Consider the following 22,013-nt stretch of genomic DNA (forward strand, 5'->3'; position numbering starts at 1 on the left):
GGCCCAAGGACCACCTGCCGCTGACAAGGGAGGGCCCAGGGGAGGCCCTGCCGACTCACCCACGCCGTGCCGTGCCCTCCATAAAACAGCCTTAACAGTCCCCCTCTTACGAAGCTTTGTGAGCACTGAATTTCCCCACGTGTGCAAAGGAACGGTGCTGGTGAAAACAGTATGATGCCATATTTGTCACCACACTAAATCAGATTACCCGTAGGGCCCCCCCCATGAAGTCACAGGGGACAGGGTGCACACCCCTACACACAGACACCCTTGCCCAGCTTTAAGGGTCTAACTCGATTTTTTAGTCCACAGTGAGACCACAGCCCTAAAAGCCAGTTTTTCTTAAGAGAGAAAGGGTTTCCCTCTCTCTCCATCAAATAAAGAAATAAAATCTTTCCGGGGGGTGGGGTGCCTGGGTGGCTCAGTCAGTCGAGTGTCTGCCTTCGGTTCAGATCATGATCCCAGGGTCCCCACAGCCAGCTCCCTGCTCAGTGGGGAGTCTGCTTCTCCCTCTCCCTCTGCCACTCCTCCTGCTTGTACTCGCTTGCTCTCTCTGTCAAATAAGTAAATAAAATGTTAAAAAAAAAAAAAAAGAGGAGAGAGAGAGAGGGTTTTTTATCTCCGAAGTATCGCTTTATCTCTCATGGGCAAGCCCGGCCAATTTGGCTCACGGCCTTTGACCGAGAGTCATGGTGTAGAAGTGAAGAAGGCAGTGACACGGGGAGGTCCCTGCTGCAGCTGGGGGTGGGGGGGGGCAGGAGGGAGGAGAGGGCAGAGAAAGGCCGGGCGGAATGGCTAGGTTTCACTGTGCTTCTTCCACCGCTAACCCCTCGCCTATGCCTCGAGTTGGGGGACAGGGCAGAGAGGGTAAAAACAGCCCCAATATTTGGGAAGAAGCCAAAGGTAGAGAGAGCTTGCTTCTGCTGTCTGGGACCTGGGAGGGACAGGTTCATATCAAGAAGGGGTGGCTTCGGAAGGCCCAAAGGACAGTAGCTCCCAGCTACACTTAGGGGATCCAGGGACGGTGGGCAGGATAGTTGGGGGCTGGCCTGGGGCTGGGAGGGGGGCACCACTGGGCCTCGGAGGGAGCCCAGGGGGTGCTGGCCTGCAGGAGAGGAGACAGATGTTGCTTGGCCACAGAAGAGAGAATAAACCCCGACTGACCCCAACTGCAGGGCCTCAGCCTGGCAGAGCATGCTGGGACAGATGTGTGTAGATGCAGGGTGCCTAGGCCATGAACCACCCCTACCCATGGGCTGAACTGTGTCCCCCCAAATTCATTACTCCCAACAGAATGCAATTTGGAGGTGGGGCATTTGAGAGGCAGAGATGATGTCATGAGGGGGGAATCCCCATGATGAGATTAGTGCCCCTACTGGAAGAGACACCAGAGAGCTCCCTCACTCGCTCTCTCACTACCATGTGAGCACATAGCAAGAGGGAGGCTGTCTGCAAGCCAGGAAGAGAGCCCTCACTAGGACTGACACCTTGATCTTGGACTTCCAGCCTCCAGAACAGGGAGACATTAATGTGTGTCATTTAAGGGACCCAGCCTGCGGTATTTTGTCAGAGCAGCCTGAGCTCTAAGACAAGCCCAGAGTCAGCGCTTACCCTCTGACCCGACTACTCCCCCTAAAGCCTTCTGAACCGGAAAAGCCTGAGCCACCTCTCAGGAGCCAGGTCACATTTTCCCTTCTATCCCGGAGTGAGGGTGGCATCAGATAGAAGAACCAAAGAAAGCTGCCTTTTCCCCCACGCTTGAGCTTTAGTGTGTAGATCTCGGTCCAGCCATGCATATAACCCCCCAGCCCAGCAATGAGCCCCTTACAGATTCGCAATGGGACTCCTCAAACTGAGCCACCCTGGCCTCTCATTGAGCCCACCAGTCCCTGGGTCCAGAATCACCTGGCCTGGCCTCTCCCTCTCCACAGACCTCAGCAGGTACCCAGCTGACCCAGGAGAAAGCTATTGGCCGCAATGCACGTTAGCATTTGGGATTCAGCAGTGAACCAGCCCGGAGCTGGCCCTCTGTCAGGAGGTAGAGAGAGACACTCAGAAATCGCAAAAACAGCTTCACGACCATGACGATGCTGATGAGGACCTTGAGGGACAGGCAGGGAACCTAGAGGGCATAGTCATGGTGAATTTGCCCTGGTGAGGATTGGTGGGCCCCCTAAGGATGAGGCATTTCATCTCAGAGATAAGAAATGAGAAGAAGATACATCAGCAAAGCCGGCATAGTGCTCCTGGCAAAGAAAGCAGCATGTGTCAACATCCTGGGGTCAGAGGCAGTGATGAGTGTTCTAAGGACTGGGCAGGGGGAGAGGGCCCCTGAGGCCAGACCACACAGCTATTCAGGTAGTGAGAAGGGTTCCAGTTCTCTTCAAAGAGCAGTGGAGGATATGGAGTCATGAAAGAAGGATAATGACACTGCATTTTACAAAGACGACTTTGGCTCCTTTATGGAAAGCAGATTTAAGTGCCCACTATAGCATTTGAGGTATCAAGTGTGGGGCTCAGATCTGGGGGTGAGTGGAGAGAAGGAACAGATGTGAGGAGTGATATGAACTGGAATGGGGGGCAACTCTTACACATCCCCGGGACACTCTGCGCCACCTCAGCCCCATCCCCTTGTTGGCAGATGGAAGCATTTCATCTTAGCTCTGCATGGCGTCAGGGAAGGAAAAATGTCTCGTGGTCACTCCCAGAGCCTCCCCAGAAAACTAGGGGTCGAGGCTCCCTCAACACCCTGACCGTGTCTCCCCAGGGCCCGCGCTCTAACGGCACTTCTCAGAGCTGGTCTGGGGTGCACCTCGAAGGGACCTGCCCCCTTGCGTGCCCGGTGAGGCTCTAAGCCCAGGTGTGACAAGCTTTAGGAAGACAGGAAACCTGCCTTGGTATTCGGAAGGGATTCAGGGCTGAGCTCACAGCACTAGCTCATTTTATGCTCCCAACAGCCCTTGGAGGCCAAAATGCGAGGTGGTCAGTCCCACCTGAGCAATGGGGAAGCTGAGGCTCTGAGTGAGGGGTGCTTGCTGGTCCCCACAGGGAGGAAGGAGAGGCAGGGCTGGTCCCCTTCCCACTTCCCGGCCCAGACTTCGCCCACCAGGGTCCAGGATCCTCCTGTTCCCCTGAGCCCTGCCACTGTGCCCAAAGGTAGCCGCTTTCATCTCAAGTAAGGGGTCCTGTGTCCTTCGATACTGAGCAGCTCTGACCCTGACTCCTGATTCGGGACCGGGCATGACCAGAACCCCAGAAACCCCACCCACTCAGCGCTAAGCTCTATGAGGCAGAGGCCCACACCTGCTGGGGCTGGTGGCAAGGCGACCAGAGTCTGGGGTGTCAGGCCACTGAGTGGGGGCCGGGCAGGGGAGGCCCTGCCTTCTGAGCTGCCCAGTGGCTGCCAGCTCGCATCGGCTGGGCTGGGCTGGGCACCCTGCCCCCAGCCTCCCGAGCTGCAGAGCAGCGCACCCAGCAGATAGCCAGTGAAGAGGCCAGGCTGTGGGTCAGGCTGGCAGCTGGGCCTACTCCAGAGACGCCCCAGCCCTACCTCCCTGGTCATTTTCATGGTAGGCCTTTCATGGTTCTCTCCTCGAGGAAGCCTCTGTCCCTTCCAGAGGGGCCATGGCTCCACACAGGCTACTCCTCTGGGGGAGTTGGGCTGTGCCCTGGCCTCCCTCTGTGACACCTTTCCGAGAATGCAGGGCAGTGCTGAGAAGAGGGGTCCCCACAGCCCTTTGCCTCTGCTCGCCTGAGGAGGGGGCCGTGCCCTGCCCGCCAGGGGAACATGAGCCTTTCAGGGACCTGTAAGATTGTCACAGCCCTTGAGCCCACGGGATGCTGCTCAGACGCTGCTCAGATGCTAGAAGCCAGCAGGGCCCACCTGGCCATGGAGACCAGTGGGAAAGATGAGTACAATTTCCAGCGAAACGCTTGCATCCTTAATAGGAACAGAGCTACAATGTTTCTGCCGAGCAGAGAACTGACAGACGTGGCAGAGTGTCACTGAAGACGGAAGGCAGCCTCCAAACATCTCCCTCACGTCTCCCCTGTCCTCTCTTGACCCCGACCCATCAACCAGATAAGCAGGCAAGGGCGGGATCTCCCCAGTGCCTTTCTGCCTCTTGTCCTGCCCACACCCCCGCCCTGCACTGTTTTCACCACAGTCACCACTCAGCAGATCCGGCCTCCTCTTCCTCTGCCTGAAACCCTCAGTGCCCCCCCCGCCCCCCTCTCCCCACCATGCCTTCAGGAGCAGCCCCAGCCCCTCGGGGCTCTCTCGAAGCTGGCCCTGGCTGGCTTCTCTGTGCTCCGTCTGCTTCCTACTTTGCTCTGGGGCCCCCTCCCCCCCCACCGGCTCGATGGCTCCGCCTTCTGCAAAGCCTGGCTGCCCTCTCCAGCTGCTTGTGCAGTGGCTCATCCCTGGAATTCCCTCTCTCCCTCTCCAGCCCCAGAATTCTTGAAATATCTGAAGAGCATCTGCAAAAACAAAGTCATGGTAATAAATGTGTTTCAAAGAAGGGGGGGCAGTTACGCTTCGGCTTAATTCCCATCCACTCCAAGGCCTTCCCACTGCAACTGGAATAAAATCGAAGCCCTGCTGCCTCTTCTCAGGCTGCCCTGGCCTTGCCCACTGTGGTCCAGCCACTGGACTCTGGGCACCTTGCCCACAGAGCCCATCCCGACCTCAGGGCCTTCGCACTTGCTGTGCCCTCTATCCACTCATGCTTTCCCCCCCACACGACTGTCTCTGCTCACCCCAAAAGTACCCCCTAAAGTAGTTGCTCCCAGACTGGACTATGCACTTGATGTGAGAGGCACCTTTCCTCCTTGCTCACTGCTGTGTCCCCAGCAGTGTCTAGCACCTAGGAAAGGCTCAGTAAAGAGTTTTGAATGAATGAATGAATGAATGAATGAATGAATGAGTGAATCACTTTGGAGAATGTGGAATGAAAGGAAATGGGCAAACTGTGTGACAGGGGCGGGGCCCACAATGCCCTGTAATGACTGAGACCCTAGCTAAGTGCCCAAGTATGTTCCCCATCCCACTCCACCTCCCCCGGAGACCTGTGTGCTAGGGAGAAGCTGCTCTCCTCTGCCCAGACCACAGGGGGAGGGGAAGCCAGGACAATGTCCTTGAGCCCTGTCTTGAGAAATTGATCCTGGAATCTTTAAACCTTGGGGGAAAATGTTCAAAGCCACAGCCCTTCTCCGTGCAGAGAGAGGCCAAGGGCTCTCTTGTTTGGGGAAATACATTGTAAAGCACCTTTTGCTTATGCAAAGATGCGGCCAAGCTTCTGTTCTGGAATAGGCAATAAGGAAGGACACAGGCTCTGCATGATAATGTAAAAGTTCGCCTTCTTTGTGGCAGAGTTCCACCCTGGCCACCAGTGAGCCCTGGCAGGAGGCCGAAGGCTGCTGGGCAGAGGTGACTTTCTCCTCTGCCGGGAGGATGGGGGGATGGGCGGGCGAAGGAAGGACTGGGCAGGGCCGGGGCTCCCTACCGGGGCAGGCAGTGGTAGAGCTGCCGGCTGGGTTACCATCCTTTATGCCCAACTTACCATCTCTTCCCCTGAGCTGCACTTTGGCAACTAAGACCGCAGTGCGAGCTGCACCCGCCACCACACCGGAGAACAGGCCAGGCCCAGAAAAGTCTGTCGTGAGGCCTCAGGAAGTGGGGCTCACAAGGTGCTCGGCAGCGGCTTCTCCGCGAAGCCCTGAACTAACTGGGAAGAAGTCGGTCTCTCTGAGGACCCTCAGGAGAGAGCGTGGAAAAAGCGGTGTGGGAAGCAGGGGCAGAGAGGTCTGCGGACTTCGGAGGAAGATGTTCATCGGTGCACATCTCCAGACCCACGAACAGGGCCGCAAAAGCCTGGTCTTATTGCGCGAACGAACGTGTCCTTTACAGATCTTCTCCTCCCACTGGTTTCTCAGCAATGCTTCACAGGCAACGCAGGTACAAACGTGGCCCTAGCCTCTCTGCTCAAAAGATCAAATGGCCACAAAATCCAAATGGGCAGGACTGGTTGTACCATACAACAAACATGGGAGAGGGGTAGAGTCCTCCTTCAACACCGGGTCCAAGAACACGGCCCCAAGAGCCCAAGACTCTTCCAGTGAGGCCCAAACTGTTCCTGTCCCTGCAGGTTCCCAGGGTGGAGACAGGGCTCCTCCACCCCCAGGCCAGCAGCTGGATGCCCAGAACCCAGTGGAGGCTCAACGAATGTTCACCAGGCAAACAAAAAGCAAAGCTGCCTTAGGAAACAGTCCCTGTCGGTGCAGATTACCGCTGGAGCTGCCCCTTCCCTGTCTCTCTGTCAGGCTGCACAGGTTCCAGGGTGGGCTTGGCCACCCTCCCGCCCTGTGACCCGGGCCTGGCACATGGCCTGTTTGTGGCTCAGTGTCCTGATCCATGAAATGGAGGTGATGGACCTCACCCCTCAGGCTGTCACCAGGACCGGCCTCAACGCTGTATTTAAAGCATCCAGCAAAACCCCAGGCATATAGTACGCTCCCAGGCCCGCTGGGCGCTCTCCTCCGGGCCACCCAGAAGGGCCTTGGTGGACAGCAGTGTATGCCAGGCATTTTCCGAAGCCCACGCTGCTGCCCACCAGAGGGGTATGTGTGCGTATGTGTGTGTGTGATCCACACCAGGGGTTCTCCCTGCCAGGCCCCGCTGCGGGTAAGGGACGGCCACCCCACCATGTGGGACCAGACATTCCCACTCACTGACCAACAACTCATCAGAAAGGGGGTAATGCTATGGAACAGAGAAAGACAGACTCTGCTGAGGCTGCAGGCCAGGGCCTGCTGTTCCCCTGAGGCCACTGGCAGGGAAGGAGCACAGAGAAGGCAGGGATCTTGATTCTTGCTAGCAGCAACCCCGGCCCCGGAGAGCCCAGGGGCATAGCCTCTCTGATGTTCCCCGGAGCTCCTCGGCACTACCTGACCACAGAGCCCCAGGGACCGACATGGTGTCTCAACCAGAAGAAGCTTTTGGGGGAGGGGCCCCTCATGGCAAGACCTCACGGCACCCTCACCTACCCTCAACCAGTCTGAGTTTGAGCATGACCTTCACCCCTGTGCTGTGATCTCTGTCACCTGTGTTCAACTGGGCACAGTGATGTCATCTGAAAACAATGCTTTTTCTTGCCTTCTGTGATTCCCATTTTTCTGCTGCCCTTTCACCATTTTGAGCCCAAGAAAGAGAGGTAAGATGCCATCGTGAGGAGGTGTGGCCAAGGTACCCAGGAAATCCCTGGGGACAGCAAAAGGGGAGGAGAAAGTGCCTTGCCTGATGAAGGAAGTCAGGGAAGGCGGCTGAGGAGAGGTACGACATCAGACCCAGGGTCACGGCGCCCCATCCCTGCCACTGCCCCCCACACCCTCAGGGTCAAACAGATAGATTCTGAGGGCTATGGGTCCTGCTTCCCACTTGGACTCTGATGGCAGAGTCCGCTCCCAATGTAGCGCTAAGTGCCAGGTGAGAAATGGGGGGGCTTGTGCGAATGAAGCAGCCCAAGCAGCAACCTGGTTCCCCCCAGCCCCAGAGGGGTGTGCGTGGGCTCCAGAAGCTCTTGTCTTATGCTGGCTGTGGACCGAGAGAGGCTGCAGAGGGGACAAGGCATCACAGCACCTGCCCTGGACCAGGTGGGGCCCGGCACACCTGAGCAGTCCAGGTAAAGGGCCCCAGGGCTGGACCCGACACCCCCCCCCACAGCAAAAATGGCCAGGGCTCAGGCCAGCATCCCCACTGCTGCCAGGGCCCCAGGGGTCTCCACGTGATGAAGGGGAAGGGAGGGACCCTGCCAAACAGGCGTTGACCCAGAAAAGACTGAGAAAACCAGGACAGTTTAGACTGTCATCTGTGTCCCCGGCACAGGCAGGGCTCCCAAGGAATTCAGAGCTCCCAGCAAAATTCAGCAGCTTTGCTCCAAGCCTCCTCTCAGCATTCGACTCACTGCCAGGCTTGTCTGCCGCGAACACAGCCCTCTCTGAGAGTGGTTCACTCACATTTAGCGCCCTTCCTAACATCCAGGGCATAAGGAACCTCCTTGAACACAGTAGGAAGTGGTTTTGTCCTTGCACGCGGCACGTGGCCCTTCCCACCATCAGAGTCTGTCTGAGTCACCGAGCTCCCCTGCCAGCTCTTCCTTAACCCACCTGGGCCCAGGCTCAGACCAAACAGCCCGAAGTGTGGAGCATGGGAACCAACTGGCAGAAGAGAAGGCAGATGAACGCCCTCTGCTACCCAGGGAACCCAGGACCAAAGGGACATGTCTTGGAGGCACAAGTTCTCGTTGCCAGACATGCGCAGGGAGGAGGTTTGTGCACCGCCCTGCCCCCACATCTGGCTGTCTCCCGCTCCCCGGGCCCATGTCCCATGTTCGCTGGGTGCTTGCTATGCTAACTCGGATGCTGCTCCCCTGCAGGCTGTTTCCTCTGCCACCATCACCATCTTGAATGCCCTCATGAGTTTGTTAGATTGTCAGCTGCCCTCTCCCTCCACTGGACCTGCGCCCTGAGAGCCGAGGGGCTCGAGAAACTGTTAGCTCTTAAAGCTTTAGGATGAAACCCAAGCTCCCTCCATCTGGCTGGTTCCATCCCCCTGGGGCCTCCGGGCCCCAAGTCCCCAAGCCTGCCCCAACCCACCTGTCCCATTCCTGGGACACGCCAAGGGTGTGGCTCCTTCAGCAGGAAATAGCCCCAGCTCTGGGCTCCCCTCCACGGTGACCTACTCCCCAGTCAGGCAGAGGGTGCTAGCTGGGCCCCTGTCCACCTTACTGACCTAAAGCAGGTGAGTGTGTCCCTATGAGAGCCAAGCTTCTCAAGGACAAGAGCTGGGCTGGTTTGGCAGATGTCACAGACAAAGGAATGACTATGACGCCTCGTTGGTAAGCTATGACCTTCTAAGACCTGTGCCGAGTGCCTCCTCAAGTCATCATCTTTACCTCCCACACCCTGCTGAGTGAGCTTTATTAGCGCTGTTTTACCAGTGGGGAAACTGAGGCTCTAAGAGATTGAGAAATTCACCCACTGAAATACAAGTGGGAACTGGGGCAAAGGCTTTTTTTTTTTTTTTTTTAAGATTTTATTTATTTATGTGACAGAGAGACAGCCAGTGAGAGAGGGAACACAGCAGGGGGAGTGGGAGAGGAAGAAGCAGGCTCCCAGCGGAGGAGCCCGATGTGGGACTCGATCCTGGAACGCCGGGATCACGCCCTGAGCCAAAGGCAGACGCTTAACGACTGCGCTACCCAGGCGCCCCAAGGGGCAAAGGCTTTTGAGAGTGCCATTTGGCAAATCTGAAATTAAAACCGTGCGTCCTTGTGACCTGATGATTCAAGCTTCTAGCATCTACGGTGGAGAAAAAACTTTGATCATAAGGAAGGGACAAAGACACTTAGCCTACTGGGACATCTTTTCCATGGACAGGTAGAGTCTATTTTTTTTTTTTTATGGGAGTCTGTGGGACCTAGTCACTTTATGAGAATTCACTCACTCACTAATTTACTCAAAAGGTGTTTACTCAATACCTATTATGTGCTGGGCCCTTTGCTAAGTGCTGAACATGCAAAGCAGATAAGCAAACCCCCTGAGTTTGATGTTCAATGTGTGTCACACTTTTCTATGAACTCCTAATCCTCTCGAGACCCGCCACCAAGCATGCCCCTGGCAATGGAGCAGGACCCCCCAGGATCACTGCATGGGAATTTGGCACTGATGGAGCAGGCTGGCAGCGAAGCGCAGGCTGGCCCAGACCGGGAGCCAGTGGGGTGCCACACTCTCTGCTTTTCCAGCTCCGCTGTCACCTCCTTGCTGGAGTCTGCAGAGACAAGGTCCGCAGCTGCCTCTAGCTGTCACCAAGGAGTGACGATGCCTGGCCCTCCTTGTCCACGAGGACTCTAACTCCTGCGTTGACAACCATCAGCTCCCCCAGTGAGGCCAAGGGCAAGCTGCTCCCAGATTTCCACATCACCTGTCAGCTGGCCTCCTGGAGAGGGGAGGGAGGTCAGGGAGAATCCTGGGGGTGGGGTGGGGTGCCACACGCTTCAGGGAAGAAGAGGTAGCATGGTACCCCCCCACTGGAACTTTCTCCACCTACGTGATCATCACTGCAGCGGGGGGAGGTGTCTACTGTCCTATTGTCTATCCCGCCCCCACTGCAATGTGAGCTCTGTGCAGGCAGGACGCCCCCCCACACACACACACACAAACACCAGGCTTCCTCAGCAGCACATTCCAGCTAAGTCTGGCACAGGCAGGTGCTCTGTAAACAGCCACTGGATGGGTGAATGAGTGAGCGAGCAAATCTTAGAGAGAACAGGAAGGCACAATAGATGGAAAAGCCAGAGGAAAAACCAGGAGAGGCACAGAAGTCGATGGAAAATGATCTGGGGCAAGGGCAAGTGATGTCAAACGCTGCTGGGAGATCCAAGAGCCAAGGTGAGAACATGCCTTGGCTCTTCCTCAAGGATCTGGGAGCGCTCGCTCTTTAGGCCACAACAGCAGGGAGGGGACAGGCACCTGGGCCAGGTCCCCAGGGAGGGCCCATCTTCCCCCACGCATGTGAATCCCATCTGCCATGCCCTAGCTGCACCACTCAACCTCTCTGAGCCTCGCTGAGCTTACCCAGGAGAGGGAACTCATGGAGCCACCGGGACAACGTGGACACGTCAGCTTAGTGCCTCCTCACATGGGGCTGCCAAGCATAAAACCTCAGTCTCCCCAGGCTGTGGGGGGAGGAGTTTCTGATAACAGAAAGCATGAGTCCCCCACTCTTAAAGAGAGAAGTTTCTCTTTTTAGACCCCAAACAAACCTCATCACTTCCCTGTCATAGTATGGCAGGGGACCCCAAGCATCAACCCTCTTGGGTGCCCCTCAGCCCGACACAAAAGGCTTTGCCAACCTCATCTCCTGCTTCACTCCAGCACCCTACACCCCGGCAGGGCCCAACCTCATACTGTGATGCGGTGATGCCACTGGGCCTTTGCACATGCTGTTCTATCACCTTCAGCAACACCTGCACGCACCAGGCTCCCCTCCTCGTTAACCCCTGCCTCTGCTCTGGGGCAGCTCAAGTGGCCCTCGTCTGAGGCGCTCTTCCCTGTGACCTCAGAATGCCCTCAATTTGCACAATCAGCACTTACATTAACCACGGTGTCATTACTCTTCCTTTCCTTGCTCCCCAGCCCTCTCACGTTCCAAACTCTCTCAGCACAGGGACATGACAGCTCGCTTCTATACCCCAGTGCCCAGAATGGGGCCCGACTTAGGCCAGGGGTTCAGAGAGTGCCCAATGCACAAACACATAGCCAGGAATGGCTCACGTCCACAGGATGCTCTCCACGGGCCCAGCATGCTGCGAAGCACTTTTCTGGTGTTTAACTCGAGTCACGCTCACGCCAGCCCTGGGAGGTAGCATTAATTATCCCCTATCACGGACACAGCAGGGCAGGCAGTTGCCTCCTTTCTTCTAGGCCAGAAGGAACCATCCACCAGCTGACTGGCCAGACTTGTCCTGCGGTCGTGTTCTGATTCACTTGTACAATGTGAGGTCTTAATTTCAATTTGTTGCTGACATTGAAAAATAATTAAATTTCCCATAAAAGTTGGATTTCCAGTTTCTCATGAAAAAACAGAAGAGCTGGCAACAGTGGGTCCACTTCTTCCTCTGTGACCACTAGTGCTCAGGACCAAGGAGGGGACCTCCAGGGGTGTGGCCTCTCCTGTCACCCCAGTCCCCACCACTCCCTACTGCCCACAGCCACCTTTACCCGGGCTTATGCCTCCTGCCTGGCGCCTGTCAGCATAGGAGAGTGTGGCCCCATCTCAAGCATTCTATCTGCCTCATGCACACACCGCCGGCCCTGATGGCTGTATCTCCTTGGCAGCACACGGGGCCGTGTTCTCAGGCCAATGGGACACGTGTGAAGATGCCCCGCTATTGCCCACAGTGCCAGCACAGCCCGGGGCCTGGGGCAGCTGCCGTGCCATGATGGGAACTTCTGCTCCCTGTTCTCCCACTCGTGCTCTGGCCAGGCCCAACCCCAAACGTGCCCCCCCCGCCCCCGCCCCGTGCCGGAGAGCCCTGCTCACTTCCCTTCAACTTACGGGAAGCCAGTTTCAGCGTCCGGTTCCAGACATGGTTTTCTCTTTCCCAGGAACCAGAGCCAGAGACATGCGAACGGGGACTGGGGGCAGCGCCTTCGCCCTGGCTAGTTTGTAATTCCAGGGCCAGTTCACGAGATGACACCGCCCCCCTCCCCTGTCCCCCTGGGGGACCAGCAGAAAACATTTCGGTCCTGCCAAGGCCTTCCCCACCATCACCACACGGCCCCAACATTCTTGGAAGTTGGTGAGAAATGGAGCCTGTATGCCTCTGATTATTTGCAAACCCTGGCAGGGCTTTGGTAAACCCAGGCCAATTTCTGGATTAAATTAGAAAAGAAAAGAGGAAAAATATCGGAATCCTGGCACAGACAGAAATCATTCATTCAACAAAACTTGTTTAAGAACATACTGTACAGAGGCCTGTCCCCATGCTAGGGGTGTCAAAGGGTATGGCCTCTACTTGTAAAGCTCAGAAGCCTCTGCAGAGCACAATTCTCTGTAGGCCTAAGGAGCGTATCTGCCCTCCGCAGAAGAGATGATCTGGGGGCTCAGGAATTCTTCCGGAACACAAGCAGTTAACACAGCTGGGAGAGACAGCTCTGTCTGTCCAGAAATCTGCTCTTCCTACTCTACTGTTTTAAAATGATTCTTAGGACCAGCTCATTTCATTGCTTTTGAAAGAATCCCCAAAGTGACCTCACAGGTCCACTGAGCTGGCAAGGCTAGGGTCGGGGTGGGGGTGGACGGAGGTCTGAGCTAGGAGAGGGTGGAGCTTACTCAGCTCAAGGGCGAGGTCCCTGATGGTGGCCTGCAGGAAAAGGCTGCTCCAGCTGCAGAGGACTGGTGGGCTGAAAAGGGTGAGGGGAGCCTAGTCTCCTGGGGACTATGCAAGCCTTTAGGGGTTCTCAGAGTCTGTGGAAGGTATAAAGATGAAGAAACCAAGCGCAGGGCAAGGTGGGAACTTTGCCAGGTATGTAAAAGCCAGGACTAAGATGTAGCCGTTTCTGGCTCCAAAGCTGGTCCTCATTCTATACCAGTCACTTCACTAGTACAGACACACAGTGGGACGTGAATGCAACCTCTAGAGCACTGGGGCCACAACTCAAGGTGAGCTCAGAGCATGCGGGAGATTTCTTTAGAGCCGGATAACAAATATTTCCTCAGCACCAGGAAGTGACCGTGTTCAGTGCTATGGACCACATGTCTCTGTCCCGGCTACTCTGCTGTGATGGCCCAAAAGCAGCCACAGACTATTCATAAATGAGTGGGTGTGGGCTGGATCCCAAAACTTTATTTTAAAAAAAGGATGATGGGCCAGATTTGGCCCTTGGGCTGTAGTTTTGGGAAACTTACTTTAGAATCTCTGTTTATCTTGAAAAGTTCTGTGCATTTTGCTTTAACTCAGTAACATGCCCAAGGCTGGTTTCATATAAAATTGATGTTTTAAAATGTTTGCCATCCAAAAGGAGTGGCACTTCTGGGGCACACCGTGGTGGCCTCAATGGCCTCGGTGGTCTCTGTGGCCTCTGGCGGACGTTATCAGAGGCAAAGAGAGGATCGTGGGCCACCTTCTGGGGCAGGCCATCGCCCACCGCGATAGTCTGCCTCACACCTGCAAGGAGGGCAATGGGACCAGCAGCTCCCTAGGCAGTTCTCTTTGTGGCTACTGAGATCCCAAGTAACACACAAAGGCCTTTGGTTTCTCAGGGAAGAGCAGGATTAGTTAGTGCTTCAGCTAAAGGCTATAAGCCCACATAAGCAACACCAGTTTGGGGCCCAAATTGTAGATTTCTTGAAGTCTTGGCACGAATTTCACTTTTCAAAATGCACGTGTGAACATGTTCCTTTAATCAAGGCTCTAGTCTTCCCATAAGGTATTCGTCACCTGAGCCAGGAGAACAGCCACCATCTGTGCCTGGCAAGGTAACTGGAGGGGCCATGAACAGGGAGGCTGCATCCTAGCTCGGCTCCTGGGGCCTCCAGACACACACGGCCACAGCACCAAGTTTGGAAGCACAGACTAGCTCAGGGGCTGGCAAAGCAGGTCTGTGAAAATGTGGTTATGCCCCAATATACCAGCAGGTGTGTTCAGGCGTGTTGACCGCAGCCCAGCCTGGGAGCATCAGGCACAGCATGGAACACATTTCTAAGGAGAAAGGGTCAAACGGAACAGCAGTTCCCAGTGCACTGAGAGCCTGTGAAAGAGGGGAGTCCTGGGCAGAGGGAGCCTCCTCATTCCCAGAGCTGGATCCAGTGGAGGCCATAGCATGAGCCAGGGTTGAAGGCAGGCAGGAGCAGGAGCAGGAGCAGNAATGGAATGACAGAGGAGGGAGGCCAGCCGTTGAGAGCCACATTGAAGCAGGGAGCCCAGGTGGGGCCCAGCAGCAGTGCGGGAATGGGGCCTGAGGAGCCAGCGTGGCTAGACAGGCCACCTACCTGGCCACAGCTCCTAGTTCTGCTCTCACAGCCCTCCCAGCGCTAGCAGGGAGACCCTTCCTCCCTTGAGCAGTGGATAGAGGCTCTCAGATGGGCTTCCCAGCCTCTCTGACCAGACTAAGGACCCCAGGGCCAAGGGGACGGGGCCTAATCCCGGGTTTGCTGGCAATCTTTGAGGCTCTGGCATTTGAGAGCTAAAAACCAGTGTGAGGGCCCCAGAGAATGAGGTCACTGCCCAAAGCCTGTCCCCAATGCTCAGAAGGCCCTAGCGCCCTCTTAGGCACAGCCTTCTTCACCTGGGCAGAAAGCCGAGAGTGGGTGTAGCTTTGGGCTGAGCCTCTGGACAAGCAGGAGGGCCATGGAGAATGGGGCCCTGAGGCAGGATGCACAGACCACATCAGGTATCTGGGGATGGCCAGGCTGGGCTGCGGGGTCTCAGTGCAGGGCTTGTGTTCCCGAGTTCATGGACCAGTGACCAGGGCCCTTACCTTCAGTTTGCCCTGGGCCCCAGGGGTTTGATAATAGGACTGGGTATAGGGCTGCTGTGGCTGAACTCAGTAAGAAAGGCCAGGTGGTCAGTGCAAGGCCATGGGTTTGGGAAATGATGCTGCTGACAACAAGCCATGGGAGTCTGCCAGGGGAACCGGAGTGAAACTCCAGAAAATTAACTGCTGGGGGAGGACATGAAGTACCAAACACAGCACCCAAGGGAAAAGCCGAGGAGAGAAAGAGCTCAGGACACCACTATACACAAAAACATAAACCATCACAAACTGCCCCCAAACAAAACAAAGGGCAAAGAACCAAACCGTGGATAATATTTCCCACCCACATGACAAAGAAAAAATTTAGCCTATTCTAATATAAAGATTCTTCAAATTAACAAGAAAGAAACTAATATCCCAAGAGAATAAAGGACATAGATAGGCCCATCCTAAACATGGAAGATGATTGCTGTTTTAAAGTATATATATATATATATATATATTTTTTAACAAACGCAACCTCATTACCATAAAATAAATACAACTTAATGACAAAAAGCATATCCCAGCTATAGCTTTCAAATTACCATAGGTGAAAAGGATTCAGTGGTATGAGGAGGAGGGGAAACAGGCATTTGCTCAATGGAGTGTGAATAGGTGAAACCCTAACAGAGAACATTCCAGCAGAGAAAGCTTTAGAATGCACATATCTGTTGACCAGGCACTACACTTTTAGGGACACAGTTTAAGGAACAGTAGTAAAGGACAAGTGATAGATTTAGCTGTAAGGATGTTCACTACAGCTTAGTGGCCGATTTGACCTCTAATAGAGAAATTAATTTTGTTATATGAATATGTCATATCAATAATCAGTTACATAAAAAGTATGCCATGTGATTCAATGTGATGCCACCATTAAAATGTGGTAGTAGGAGAAAATATTCACATACCTATAGGAATATATTCTAATTTTCCATCATAAATAATATGTTGTCTGTGTTAGATACAGCATCTTTTAATAAATGAAGAATGTTATTTTCTAGATTTAGGGAGGAAAAGTAGGAAATAGAACCTGCCAGGAGGTGCTGGAATGGGTTGGTGAGGGTGGGGAGTCTGAACGCCATGAGACCTTTTCTGCACCCAGGTGGCTCTTGGGATGCTCAGCAAACATTTCCAACTCTTGTCACCTTCCAGAGAGTCCAAGATGGAAAGAGGGACAGATTGATTAATTCCCATTTCCCTATGAAAAAAAAGGGAATAAAATGTCTTGCCCATAAATGCAGGAAGGAAGTGGCACCTCTAACGATTTCCCACTGCCCTTATGGTCACATCCAAGTCCCTCTCCACATCCAGTGACTGGCCCTGCTCACTGGAAACTTCCCTTCCTACCTGGGCCCCTTGTTCCCCAAATAGCCTTTTCTCACACTTTCGAATGTGCTAACCTCATTCCTGCCTCAGGGCCTTTGCACCACCTGTTTCCTCTGAAAACTATTCTGACCCTTCCCACAGTAATCCACTATCAGTCAAGTCTTAGTTCCAATGTTAATTTCTGTGCATGTCCTTGCTGACCACCTGTATAAAGTGGCCCACCTTTCCCAGCCTTTCTCCCTTCTCCACCTCACTATTTTATTTCTTTCATTATCTTTATCTGAAATTATCTCTTTTGCTTTTCACTTGAATATTATCTGTGCCCCTGGCCAGAATGCAAGCTATGGCTATGTCCTGTCTTGCTCACAGCTATACCCCTTGCCTGACATATAGAAGATGCCCAAAGAACATTTGTTGACTGAATCGTCAGGTGCCAGGTGTATTAATCAGCACAGGATGAGCTATGCTGCATAACAAAGTCTCCACCTCATCAGGAGCTTAACACAATAAAGCTGGTATGTGTTTCCTTATACACGTCACAGTCCAATGCAGGCTGAATGGTCCTGCCCCATTTTGTACCTCCACCTACTGGAATGTATGGCTCCCAAGATCACTGTGTTAGGGAAAGACAAGAGGGAGGGACACACTGGCTCTTAACTGCCTTGGCCAAGAGGTGACACACATCACTTCCTTACACGGAGGCCACTAGGTAAAACTAGCCACACAGCCCCAGATTAGGTGCAAGGGAGACATCCAAGGAACCTGAAATGTCTATGTCACACCAGGACCCACACATCCCAGCCCAGACTCTGCCACAAAGAGACCCCAAAGGGAAACCCTACAGGCAGAATCACCCTGAACGATGAGGGAAACCAGCCTAGCTGTGAGCTGCTAGGGTCCAACCACACCTGCCTCCTGCCCACCTTGGCCTCTGCTCCTCCTCAGAGCCTGCATTCCCTGGGTCCCTGCCATCAGAACCCCCACCAGACCCTCCTCCCAGGACCTTTATGGTCTTCCTCAGGGGATACGCTGTGTCCATCCAGGGCTGATCCCCAAGCCTCAGAAGCTGAAAGCGTTTCCACCCTGGCCCCGGACGACCTCACAGCTGACCAAATGCCTCACTTGGAGCACAGTCTGGGCCAGCTGCCGCCACATCTGTCCTCCACGTTGCTGGCTTGGCTCTGGGCTGGGAAGCCCCATAACCAGCTGTGTACTTACGGAGGGAGGGAGACCTGCCCTGGCCAGGCCTTCCAGGGCCACTCGGGGCTCCAGCTGCAGCTCCAAGCAAGCCAGCACCCTAGGGTCTCAAGGCCACAAGACGGTAGCCACTGGTCACAATGGTGATCTAAATCCAAATGTAAATTAATTACAAAGAAATTCAATTACCCACTGAATGGCTACCATCCAAAATAACAAGTATTGGTGATGATGTGGAGAAACTGGAACCTCAGGCCCTGCTGGGAGGGAATGCAAAATCGTGTGGCCGCTGTGGAAACAGTATGGAGATTCCTCAAAAAATAAAACAATAGAACTGCCCTATAGTCCTGAAGTTCCACTCCTGGGTATATACCCGAAAGAACCGAGAGCAGGGACATGAAGAGGTATTTGTACACCCGTGTGCAAAGCCACATTATTCACAATAACCAAGAAGTGGAAGCAAACCCAGTGCCCCTTGACGGGGGAATGAAGAAACACAACACGGTAGAGACACATAACGGGCTATGCTTCAGCTCTAAACAGAAGGGCATTCTGGCACGCGCCATGGCAGTGATGAACCTTGAGGACATTATGCTAAGTGAAATAAGCCAGTCGCAAAAAGACAAACAGTTGTCTTAGATGAGGTGCCTAGAGTAGTCACAATCACAGAGACAGAAAGTAGAATGGTGGTTGCCGGGGGCTGGAGGAGGGGGTGGAGAGGGTTAGTGTTTAATGGGGACAGTTTCTGCTCTGCAAGATGAAAGACGGCAGGGGATGGACGGTGGTGATGGTTGCACGACAGTAGTTCACGCCACTGAACTGTATGCCTGAAAACGGTGAAGGGGGTCAACTTTACTCATAGTTTACCACAGTCAAAAAACTATTTAATTAAAATTGTAAAACTCCCTTGAAAATAAAATGAGATAAAAATTCAGTTCTCCCATCATGCCAGCCACGTTTCAAGTGCTCGAGGGCTGGCTTCTGCGTCGGACAGCGCAGAAGGTTTTGTTGGACAACGTTGCTCTGGGAGGTCATCCTTTATCTCATGTACTCACGATTCCTCAGTCTCCCTCCTCCCCAAGACCACCAAAGGGGGTGTGACTTCCATCAGCTCCTGGGACTCTCTTCAGGGTGTGCACGGCCCTGAAGGAGGACACAGAGCCTTACAGAATATTAATTGTCAGGGCAACGCACGCTCAGGCAGGGTGCCTCATCTCCCCCGCCACACTGGGAGGGGGAGCTCAGGTTAGAGGGGCAGACATCCCCCCTCCTCCCTGGGCCCCAGACTGAATGCCATGCTCTGGGACAAGCATGCGTCCAATAAACGCTTGCTGGATGCCACAGGGAAAAAAGACTTGCCCCAATTACTTTTCCTCAGCTCCTCCAATTTATCTCCTAAAATCCTTTTTTTGCTATGATAAACTATGTTTCAACTTAAGAATGTTTGCATTTCTCAGGCTTTTCAAGAAGCTAACCAAACCATCCTACAATCCGAAGTTGGGGTCCAGTGGAGCTTGAGGGCGTACATGAATAAACTGAAGTTTACTCTCCGGCAAAACCAAGAGAAAGTTCGAGACTTCCTCCTCCTGGCTCATGCAGCACGGGGCATGTGTGACAGAGGGACCCTCCACACCAGGTCATGGTGGGTCCAGGAGTCAACCCAAGTGTGACATAATAATAGATACATACTGGTCTCTGCCCGCCCCCTCCCCCTGTTCCTGACACAGACCCCCTAAACCCTGTAAATGTCCAAGGGACAGGGGTGACAGGAGCAGCCCTTTCGACTGTACCCGAGTTCATGTGATGTGGTGACTCTTGCTGGGCTCTAGATAGCTTCAGGATGGGGGCTGGCTGCCAGAGGAACCCACCCGGTGATCAGAAGGTTGGAACTTCCAGCACTGCTCCCCGCCCCCGCCCCAGGCGTCTAGGGAGAAAGAGGAGCTGGGGATTGAGTTCAATCACCCACAGCCAAGAAAAACTCCATAAAACCCCAAACTGTGGAGTTCTGCAAGCTTCCAGGTGGGTGAGCACACCGAGGCGCTGGGAGGCTAGTGTGCCCGAAGAGGGCAGGGAAGCTCTGAACGCCTTCCCACCTGCCCTGCCCCATGCGTCTCTGCCATTTGACTGTTCTGGACTTGCATCCTTCAGAATATACCAGAGATCGTAAGGAGGGTTTTCCTGAGTTCTGTGAGCTGTGCCGGCAGACATGTGAACCTGAGGAGGGGAACACTTGATTTATGGCTGGGGAGTCTTCCGACCAGGTCAAACGGGTGACGACGCAGGACTTGTGAGGGGTGTCTGAAGTGGGGCTGGTCTTGCCCCGTGGGGTCCGTGCTAACTCTGGGAAGTTAGTGTCGGTGAGGAAAACCCACACATCTGGCATCAGAAGAGCTGGTGTGACTACAGAGAACAGTTCTCCTTCAGCAGGACCCTCAGCTGGGCTGGAAGGCAGGGTGATGCTGGGGGAAGAGCGCACGTTTTCAAGGCTGGCGAGAGGTTACATTACCAGTCTCACAGAGTTAGTGCAAAGACTGCCTACGATGATGCCCGGCGTGGGCCTGGCACCTGGTCACTCATGACGGCAGGCATCATGGTTGTTTGATTATGATTACAATAAAGGTACTTTTCAGAAACGAGATGAGATTAAGTGTGACAACACTCTCCAAAACAGAACACGCTCTGCAAACCTAATGGACTTCGGCCACACTCTGCCCATGAGAGGGCTGAATTCCAGAAGGTCGATGACTCACCTAAGACCAGCGGAGAAGAAGGTGGACAGACAGGCAGGGGTGTCTCGTCCCAGCCATCAGCTCACGCCCATCCTCCTGCCCCTGACCTGCCCCTCCACGGGGGCCCCGGCGGGTCTTGCGCGTGGACTTGGTTACCTCTGTCAGCCGCCCCACTCCACCCCTGCTACCGGCCCCCACTTACAATGTTCATGAGCGTGAGCAGGTACTTCTGCACGTGCTCCTTCCCGTGGAACTGGACCACAGAGTCGTCCACGCCCAGCAGGACCTCGATGTTGTAGTCGCCGTCGGTGGCATGCCTTCGCGCCCTGCTCCTTGAGCCATTGACACGCTCCTCCAGGACACCCAGGGCGCGGCTGAGGTTATCCAGGCTGCCCGGCGGGGCCCCTGGAAGGACAGAGGACACAGTCTGCAGTAGCAGCCCAGGCTCCCCAGGGACATCCAAACAGGGCAAAACCCCACCTGGGTGCAACCTGGCACCAGCCTGGCCATCACCTTGGTGAAAACTCATACAGTACCCACACGGTCCCCATTTTACAGAATGAACTGAGATTCTGGGAGGGCAGAGTGCATGCCAAGTGGGCTCAGACCCAGAAGCATGCAAACCAAGTCCACGGCCATCACTGAGCCCGGGCCTGGCACCCAGCAATGAATGGAGAGGCTGAGATCATGCCGCCAGGAGCGGGCAGAGCCAGAACCAGCTTTTTTCACTCACTCACACATTTGAATGTCCGAGAAGAGCTGCCCAGGTGCCAAAGGGCTGGCCTCCCCGGTGTGGCCACCACATTATAACTAGGGAGACTGAGGCCCAGCCCTGGTGGTGTGTCCTTAGGCATCTCCCCTCCCGAACTTTCCTCCACTGAAGCAAGGCCCCTCATCTGTGGGCCAGGCCCACCTACCCCCCTTCAGGGTCGAGACCTCCCATGGGCACTCCTCCCCCAGGCACAGCCGTGCCTACCCCTGGGCACTAAATGGACACATGGGTGACTGCCTGACTGAACTGTGCAGGGGACCAGGGCCCTCTAGTGACAGCTTCCCCACAGTCTGCCTGGGGTGGGGGAGGGGGTCCAAGGGGCCTCAGCCGAGGGCCCCAGAAGGTCATCTCACTGTCTGCACAGCTGCAGTGTCTGCCTCGGCTCTCTCCTCCTTCATCCCTGGACCTGGAGCCCACTCTGGACCAGAGCTCAGGCTCCCAGCCCTTCCCTGCCCCCACCTCTCAGGGTGGCAGCTGAACTGACCAGGCTGACCTTTGTCACTGCTGGCAGCCCCAGACCACCCTGCCTGCTAATAAAGCCTTCTGGAAGCCCCCTGCATCCCTGTACTGGTCTCTGTGTCTATGCTGGGGCCGTGACCCCAGGGTCCTGCTTCTCCTTGGCATTCCCAGATACCAGCCCTGGGAAGGGCCTAGGATCTCAGGTCTTCATGCCATCACCCACCAGGGTGTTGTGTCCAGTCCCTGTGGTCCCTTGTAGCTGGAGGTGGGGTCGATGCCCCCTGAAGCACCACCTTTCTACAAAGAGTCTTCCAGAATAATTCTCACTTGTCCCCGAAGCCTCTCGTCTGCTGCCTCCTCCAGACGGGAGCAGGAACTCTCTCCATGTCCCAGGGGCACATGGCAGATGCTGGAGGCAGAACAGGGCCTCAGAAGGCAGCGTGGCAGCTCAA

General features: G+C 54.8%; 1 protein-coding gene across 1 annotated transcript in view; it reads right to left on the bottom strand.

The window, feature by feature from the left end:
- Nucleotides 1–22,013, bottom strand: part of ADAMTS2 (ADAM metallopeptidase with thrombospondin type 1 motif 2) — a 223,772-nt gene that overhangs the window by 72,524 nt on the left and 129,235 nt on the right. The window contains exon 4 of the mRNA XM_040622615.1: nt 20,533–20,735. Coding sequence (XP_040478549.1) covers nt 20,533–20,735 — 203 coding nt within the window. The remainder of the gene's footprint in view (nt 1–20,532; nt 20,736–22,013) is intronic.

The sequence above is a fragment of the Ursus maritimus genome, unplaced genomic scaffold (genome assembly GCF_017311325.1).
Source record: "Ursus maritimus isolate PB19 unplaced genomic scaffold, ASM1731132v1 scaffold_5, whole genome shotgun sequence".
In the NCBI taxonomy this organism is placed as follows: domain Eukaryota; kingdom Metazoa; phylum Chordata; class Mammalia; order Carnivora; family Ursidae; genus Ursus; species Ursus maritimus.